This window comes from Podarcis filfolensis, assembly GCF_964270895.1.
Source record: "Podarcis filfolensis genome assembly, chromosome: 2".
Taxonomy (NCBI): Eukaryota; Metazoa; Chordata; class Lepidosauria; order Squamata; family Lacertidae; genus Podarcis; species Podarcis filfolensis.
This window is the reverse complement of record NC_139605.1, coordinates 92,692,452-92,701,478: the sequence shown is the minus strand read 5'-3', so window position 1 is coordinate 92,701,478 and position 9,027 is coordinate 92,692,452. Positions and strand designations below refer to the sequence as shown.

Here is a 9,027-nt window from a genome sequence, read left to right as displayed (position 1 = left end):
CTCACCACACGTCAATCAGCCTTAGCCCCGCCCCTCGCCCCAATTCTTCGAATACTCGGGGGCGCCAGTGCCTCCGCCCACCGACACACGTCACTGCCCCGCGCCCCCTCCCTCCACTCCGGCGCCGTGGGTGAGGTCAGTGCCGCGCGCCTGTCACCCAAGCTTCCCTCCTGTTCGCGCTGAGCTGTAATCAAGGCCCCGCTGCAGAGGGAGGCAGGCGGGCGGGCGGTGCTGCTGCTCCTCCTCTGCTTCTTCTTTCTCCTGCCAGGGGCTTTTCGCCTCCTCTTCGGCCGGCCCGTGCTGCCCTGCGCTGCGAGGCCATGGAGCTGGCGGACGGCGTGGTGTACCAGGAGGACCCGGGCGGCCCCGGCCCGGCCATGATGTCGGAGCGGGTGTCGGGTCTGGCGGGCTCCATCTACCGCGAGTTCGAGCGGCTCATCGGGCGCTACGACGAGGAGGTGGTGGCCGAGCTGATGCCGCTGGTGGTGGCCGTGCTGGAGAACCTGGACTCGGTCTGCGCGCACAGCCAGGAGACCAGCGTGGAGCTGGAGCTGCTGCGGGACGACAACGAGCAGCTCCTCACCCAGTACGAGCGGGAGAAGGCGCTGCGGAAGCAGGCCGAGGAGGTGAGTGAGGAGGAGGAGGTGGGAAGGAGCGGGGCGGGGGGCTGCTGCTGCTGCAGAGCCGCCAGGAAGGGTCCCAAGGGGAGGGGGTCCGCTTCCGCACGTGAGAGAGAAGAAGAAAAAGAAATGAGGAGGGGGATGTGTATGTGTTTCGGAGGAGTGGCGTCCGGGGGTGTTGGCGGGATGGGAGGATGAAAGTTTTGGGGAGGGAGATGAGTCAACTTCGCTGGTGCAGGTTTGGGTGTGGCAGTTGGGGGACGACGACACAAAGAAGTACAGTGGTACCTCGGGTTACATACGCTTCAGGTTACATACGCTTCAGGTTACAGACTCCGCTAACCCAGAAATATTACCTCGGTTTAAGAACTTTGCTTCAGGATGAGAACAGAAATTGCGCGGCAGCAACGGGAGGCCCCATTAGCTAAAGTTGTGCTTCAGGTTAAGAACAGTTTCAGATTAAGAACAGACCTCCGGAACGAATTAAATACTTAACCCGAGGTATCACTGTAGCAGCATTGAGCCCCCATGGAAGTGGCTTATGTCAATGCAAGTGGGGTGGAAGGAAGTGGACATAAGTGGAAGAAAAACGCTGAGGGAGCAGGCTGACACAGTGACAGTGGTGTGAAGCTGCCAGAGTGAGAACCTGCAAGAGAGCCTGGTATGTCCCATAACTCAGAGGATAAATGCTGTTTTGTGTGGAGCAGAGGGTGATGTGGCAGGGCTTTAGTATCTTGCCTGGGAGCTTCCTCATGGAATTGGTTGGGCTGCTGTTAAACTCTAGAATTCTGGCCAAGGTGATTCTTACGCTGTAGTAATGCCTGGACTTCTGAAAGGTTCCTTGTATTGTTTTCAACGCTCCCCTTCTCTGGGGCAGCATGCTAACTTCCTTAGTGGGTAGCTGTCACATGTTAATCATGTAACATGAAGCCTAGATAAATGCCTAAGATGTGGATAGTCTGTACTCCCTGGAATTGGACAGTGATTGTCTTCAGGACTGATGGATGAAAATGTCAGTTAAAGCAACAGGTGGTGTAACCAAATAGTCCTTCACTGAAAAGTCAGCATCTTAAACATCAGTGGTGAGTGCCACATTATTTATATCACATTTTAGACTTTGTTGCTACCGTATCATGTTATTGCCTTTGTTACTTATCAAATTGTGCGCTTTTTAGAAAATGGGTAGATACCACTGTTCATAATATTACTGATTTTTGAAGAGCGTGTACAGTGATATCTACCCAATTTCTAGAAAAGCTGAGAAGAAGCATAGTGTGATCAGTGATAAAAGCAATATAGTCCATGCTTGGTATATTTCCTCTGTGTTGGGAAAGCAGCTAGGAAGGCAGATTTTGACTGGACATAGAGCAAGAAGTGAAATGGTCAAGCAGACCACCTCACACATCTCTTCTGTTCACAATATTCAAGGATGCTTTTCATTAAAACAACAACAAAACCAAAATCAAACTTCAAGGGGAAGAATCACACAACTGAGCATCACGTGCAGGTTGGCCCTTTGATGCTTTGAATGCATGGGGTTTATTTATTAAAGTATTTTTCCCCCTCCTACTCTCCAGCCAAAAAAGGCTCCCAGAATAGCTTTGCATATCATGAAAAATACTGTCCCTGGCCTCAAATGCACAGTCTAATAAGACACAACACAAAAGGAAAACCGGGAGGGAGGAGGAAATAAACAAAGTCAGGTTCAAGATCTGACATAAAAGATCTAATGACCTACAGGAATGGAAAAGTTCAAGGAGAGGAAGCACTTAAAGTGCAGGTCTCGCAGCTGGGCCAGTGGAGTAGTCCAGCATCCTTTCTCTTTCATCCTCTGCATCCTATTTACCTGATGTAAATACTGTTGCTAGGTAGAAATTGATGGAGGGAAGAGCCTGGCTTCTTAGCAGGACAGATAGTTGGCCTTCCATCTTTTCTCCTCTCTCCCCTACAGCAGCCTGGCATAGTGGTTGCTGGCAGGTGATAAGTGCCAGGTTCAATCCCTACAACACTTAGTTTAAAATATGAGCTGGACTGTGACCCTGCACAGCTGATATGCTGTTCGCATGTGCTTTGTTTACTTATTGTAACAGTTTATACTGTTGCAAGCAGTAGTAATCTTGGGTATCATTGGTGTTACTTTCAATTTAGAAAAAAAAATCTCTGCATTGTGTACCAAGCACCTGGTTATTCTCTTTAATACTGGTGCCTAGGGACAAGAAATATTTTTCTAGTGCAGTGTGTGGCTTTGAACTGAAAAATAAATTGAATGCCATGGAAATCAATAATATGCTACAATGTAACTGGATCAAGGTAGGTAAGCTACACACATTTTTAGTATGATTTTTGTACATAGTATATGTACACCTCAGGTTTTACCTTTTAATTAGCAAGTAACATCTTTATTACTAAGTGGTCAGTCCTTTAGGATTAGGAGATGGGAATAAAGTTCCTGGCCCTGCCTGATATATTTTTGTGTGTGGCAAACCAGCTTCATAAAGATGCTGTGTGGAGCATAAATTGTGATTTAAATAGAAATTTCAGTGACAGCTATTGGTTGCATATTACTTATTGACAAGCTTTAAGTAAGGATCCTCTCACTTAGATTTTACTCATCACTGCTAGTGTGTCAAACTTCCAAATGTACACCAGGAGGCAAAGTAGCACCAGCACCTATGCATAGATGCTGTTGCTGTAGTGTTTTCACTATTTTGTTACTTTTGTCTTAAGTATGTACCATTTAGTAATCATGTAGAAGTTAGTTGTTAAGCCATTATGTATTGCTCTCCGTAAAGTGAATGGGTTACTGTAGATCCATGCAATGCTTGTTCATGTGGCTTGGAAAGCAGCAAAATCTATTTATACCTTGTTTGCACATGCTTGGCTGACTGTACTGCAGGTGCAAATGAAAAAACGAACTTGTGTTTTCCAGTTATGTTAAGCCAAAATTTTAAAATGTGGTCCTAATGTAGAAAGTTAATATACTTGTAGATGTCATAAACAAATGCCCAGGATTGGCTTCTCGGAGTAAAATTGTGCAACTTGTGAGACTTAGTTAAATTAGTTACAGTAGTTAAATATTTTGCTGTAAAATATTGGTGATTTGTTGCTTGCCCATTGGATTCCTCCAAGTATATGTTTTGCATGTGGCAAGGTTCCTAGATATACTTCAGGCATTTTCAAGTAAAATGGATGTTGAATAGCAGGCCTGGAAAAAATGACTGCTTGAGAGCTTAAAACTGTTATGAATGAATAATTTTTTATCCTTTCCAATGACAGAAACATTCTTTGGGGAGCTAAAGAGATAAAAATTACACAGAATTCTAAAACCACAATCATAACGTGTTTAAATATAGGATATAAATCAGAAACAGAAATGAAAACAAATGCATAGCAGCATCTAAAGTTTCAGATTATAAACTATATCTTACCAGCTCTATAGATCATTAAATATGTTATTAATATTAAAATCCCGAGAAAATAAAAATATAATGCTTACCTGCTGCTGAAAAAGACCAGAGCATAGGTGCAAAGAAAGCCCTTTTAGGGAAAGGGCATTCTGCTACTTGACTGCCACCATTAAAAATACACTCAATAATAATAATATTCATAATTATTATTATTTATACCCCATCCATCTGGCTGGGTTTCCCCAGCCACTCTGGGCGGCTCACAACATATATCAGAACATACTAAAACATCAATCATTAAAAACTTCCCTAAACAGGACTGCCTTCAAATGTCTTCTAAAAGTCAGATAGTTGTTTATTTCCTTGACATCTGAAGGGAGGGTGTGAAAAATGAATGTAATATTTTAGCTGCAGTTCATTCATTTTCAGCTTTATATTCCTGTTATAAAAAAGTGTGCCTAGACATTCCGTTGTTGTGCCCAGAACCTAGGTTTAAGGTGCCATTTGTAGCTCCTAGTTTTCATATCTCAGTTTCTAACACTGTCCAGGTCATGATGAGTGCAGGAATAGCAGACCCAGGTTAGATAGTCCAAAGAACTGCCTTGGTATGAAGTAGCTTCATATGTTCATGTATGTTCTTGTTGATGACTCTGAATGCTGCTATCACTTAACATCACATTTACTCCTGTAGGGTTTTTATTTCTGCAATGAATTCAAATTAATCCTTCAGTATACCTGAAGGAGTGTCTCCACTTCCATCGTTCAGCGCCAAGGGCCTTCTGGCGGTTCCCTCACTGTGAGAAGCCAAGTTACAGGGAACCAGGCAGAGGGCCTTCTCGGTAGTGGCACCCACCCTGTGGAACGCCCTCCCACCAGATGTCAAAGAGAACAACAACTACCAAGACTTTTAGAAGACATCTGAAGGCAGCCCTGTTTAGGGAAGCTTTTAATGTTTGATGTATTACAGTATTTTAATATTTTTATACCCAGCCAGATGGGCGGGGTATAAATAAATAAATAAATAAATAAATAAATTATTATTATTATTATTATTATTATTATTATTATTATTATTATAATAAATTAAAGCATCTGAATTTCCCCCCTTTGAATGCTTTATGTCTGTACGTAGTGGTGAAGTGTGAGCAAATAGAAATACATGTGTGCCTTTTTTTAAAATAGTGATGCCAAAGTATCAGTCATGATGGTCTTTGCTTTTGTTCAGTGTTCCTTTAACGCATGTGGTGATTTCTCATAACTGATAAGAGTTTTCAGAGTGTCAGGTATAATCTTGGTATACTAGAAAGTTTCAGGCAATGAAAGAATCAAATGACCAGCCAGAGGTTTGCATGTGACTGCTAAGGAATGACGTTGTTTTTCCAAAATGAGCATTCTGAAAAATAACTTCAGTTGAAAAGGGATCTTTATATCTAAGATGTTCCAAAACAAACAAAAAATAGATCTAGATGCTCTTCCTTCTGTGTTTCCTGTGCCCTGCAGGTTTCTTTGCTATTTTTTGAGTGGTGGTTTGCATTGCTTATGAATCATCTGACCATTTGTTCCTTCCAATGGTCCTGTATTAGACACTCCTGTTTATCTTCAAATATTTGGGTTTTTTTAAGGGATGAATGGGGTGTGTGGTAGAGTTAGCCTCTCTCCTCGTCTCCTTCCTCTCTTTAAATCTCCCGAGAATTGCGTATTTTGTGCAATCTGTGAAGGATCCCCCACAGACATTCCTTGCTTCTTGGACTGAACTTGATATGAAAGGGGGAGTGAGAGAAGGCGGTCTACAAAGAAATGACAAGCCTCTACCACTTCTGGCAATTGACAATGTTTGCATTTGGAGGATTGAATCTTGGCTTTAGAAGCCAAGATATAAATTCACCTTCTGCACCCACAAGAACCTCCTTCACTTCCTCTTTTGGGTGAGTAGGAAAGCAAGCCAGGAAGCTTTTGAAACCATGGCTTAATATCCTGGCTTGCTCCATGATTAAGCATAGTTTCTCAGTCCCAGTGTAATGGGAGGCTGTGGTTCACTGTGGCTTCCTGATTTGTTCCCCTGTTTTCAGAAAGGGAGGGGTGCAGGGACTTTATGTAAATCCTTGATTTGAGGCCCCAAACTAGAGAACATGCCTCTTTATTTTTAAGCAAGTTCAGTACAGTGGTACCTCGGGTTACATACGCTTCAGGTTACATATGCTTCAGGTTATAGACTCCACTAACACAGAAATAGTACCTAAGGTTAAGAACTTTGCTTCAGGATGAGAACAGAAATCATGCTCCGGCGGCAGCGGGAGGCCCCATTAGCTAAAGTGGTGCTTCAGTTTAAGTATATCAGGTTAAGAACGGACCTCCGGAACAAATTAAGTACTTAACCTGAGGTACTACTGTATTGAGCCATTATAACATTGTGCTTGGAGAGACTCTGAGATGTTGATCGGTGCAGGGAAATATAAATCAGAAGCATGTTATGGATGGAGTGGCGTGGGCCTGCACGGAACAACTATTGCAAGTGAAGTCCTCCTTCTCTGCCTGTGGTTTGTTGGCGAACAACCCTCATAAACCACTTTTGCACACAGTTGTCTTCTACAGTAATTGTGCGATGGTTTTGTCACAATCTTGCCTGAATAGTTATTTGGTGTATATTTTGACAAGTTTTGGGGGCCTTATTGGTTTAGTACATCCTTGAATTATGACAGTTTTCCTAACTGTTCTGCTGTTTTCGTAGGAGAGAGACTTGAATGGCTACCAGCTTGACTGTATGGAGTGGTATGTTAATACAAATAGTATTTAAAGGAGGTGGAGGCAAGAGCTCATTTATTCTGTTAAATTTCTTAATTTCAGAAGAACAGTTGAACTGAGAGTTGTTTACTCTGCAATACCAAAAATGAAGTGCTCTTAGAAAAGTAAATACTGTATGCCTTAACAATGGCATTCCTTTGTACAACTATTATGTATGAAGAATTAAGATAGGCCCATGCCAGAATGGCTCACAGTGTTAAAGACTCGATGTAAAATGAGTAAGGGATAGCTAAGGGAGAACAGTCCAGCTTACTTCTAGATAAAAACTTTTTTTCAGGTTACCAATCATCATTCAGTTTCAGCTTGTACCTTTTGTGGTAGTTCTTACTTGTAAAGGTAAAGGTAAAGGTACCCCTGCCCGTACGGGCCAGTCTTGCCAGACTCTAGGGTTGTGCGCTCATCCCACTCTATAGGCCGGGAGCCAGCGCTGTCCGCAGACACCTCCGGGTCACGTGGCCAGCGTGACAAGCTGCATCTGGCGAGCCAGCGCAGCACACGGAAACGCCGTTTACCTTCCCGCTAGTAAGTGGTCCCTCTTTATCTACTTGCACCCAGGGGTGCTTTCGAACTGCTAGGTTGGCAGGCGCTGGGACCGAGCAACGGGAGCGCACCCCGCTGCGGGGATTCGAACCGCCGACCTGATGATCGGCAAGTCCTAGGCACTGAGGTTTTACCCACAGCGCCACCCGCGTCCCTTCAAGTTCTTACTTGTAGTTTCAGGTACCGTATTTTTCGCTCGATAACACGCACCTGACCATAACACGCACATAGTTTTTAGAGGAGGAAAACAAGGAAAAAAAATTCTGAATGAAACAGTGGCTGTATCATTTTTGTGCTTCATGTTGCGGCCACAGACATGTGATTTGACGGTGAGTTTGGGGTAGCCCAATGCAAAGATCCTGAGGATCCATGTGGATCCATGCTTTGTGACCACGTTTTTGCACCATTGCAGCCCTGTTTTTGCATCAGATCATTGCTATGTGATCTGATGGTGAATTTGGGGTGACCCAATGCAAAGATCCTGAGGATCCATGTGGATCCGTGCTTTGTAACCACGTTTTTGCACCATTGCAGCCCTGTTTTTGCATCAGATCATTGCTATGTGATCTGATGGTGAATTTGGGGTAGCCCAATGCAAAGATCCTGAGGATCCATGTGGATCCGTGCTTTGTAACCACGTTTTTGCACCACTGCAGCCCTGTTTTTGCATCAGATCATTGCTATGTGATCTGATGGTGAATTTGGGGTGACTCAATGCAAAGATCCTGAGGATCCATGTGGATCCGTGATTGGAACCACGTTTTAAGTGGGGAGGGAAGGAAAAACATAGAAGGGACAAGGAGCACCGAGAGGGGTGTGCGGAGAAGCAGCTGGCTAAGAATGCAGGAGAGGGGTTTTACCAGAGGGAGGAAAGGAAGGCAAAAATTCCCCCCAACCACCCACCCAAGCCAGCCAGCCAGCTCTCTCTCTCTCTCTCTCTCCCTCCCACCTGCATGTTGCCTGCGAGTCCCTAGACGCACGGAGAGGAATTAGAAGGAAGGACACTCTGCTTTCCCCTCTGCTTGCCTGGAGGGGAGGGGTTTTCTCTGCTCTTTGTGCCGTTTGAGCAAACACAGTAAGGAAACAGAAGCGGGTGGGCAGTAAGACCCTGAGGCAGAATGCAGGAAAGCAGCAGCTTCCTCTTTTCAAGGCTTCCCTTCTCCGGACGGACGATTTGATATTTGCCTGATTTTTGACTTCACTCGCGCCTGTCAGCTCCAGGGACCACACATTCGCTCAATAACACGCACAGACATTTCCCCTTACTTTTTAGGAGAAAAAATCTGCGTGTTATAGAGGGGAAAATACGGTAATTGTATTGTGACCTGAAGTTATGCAGCACTAAGGAAGTGTAGGATCTATTGCTTTTATTGGTATAGAGTGTGATAATGACAGGGTCAGAGGGAAGTAGGTGATGTGATAAGAGCTTTTGATGAAGACTTTTAAGTAGTGTAGAACTACCTTCCTGGTTTGCCTTGCAAATAGTTCTTTATAATTCTTCAGTTGCTAGCCCAAAACGAGTCAAGCAGACATGTGCTGAGAGTACTTCTTAGTGTCTTATGTATACAGCTATGTTGTATGAATTGTTCATATGGTGATTCATGGATACAGAATTCTAAATAATACTGTAATAATACTGTATCTAAATAATACTGTAA

The 9,027-nt window shown here is 44.0% G+C and overlaps 1 protein-coding gene across 4 annotated transcripts in view; it reads left to right on the top strand.

The window, feature by feature from the left end:
* Positions 1-28: 28 nt before the first annotated feature.
* Positions 29-9,027, top strand: part of SPAG9 (sperm associated antigen 9) — an 81,958-nt gene continuing 72,959 nt past the window's right edge. For 2 of the 4 annotated variants that reach the window (XM_083598082.1, XM_083598080.1), the window contains exon 1: positions 121-626. In XM_083598082.1, coding sequence (XP_083454208.1) covers positions 321-626 — 306 coding nt within the window. In that variant the 5' untranslated portion in view covers positions 121-320. Of the gene's footprint in view, positions 627-9,027 lie in introns of all 4 variants that reach the window. The other 2 variants (XM_083598081.1, XM_083598083.1) reach the window with 2 other exon arrangements.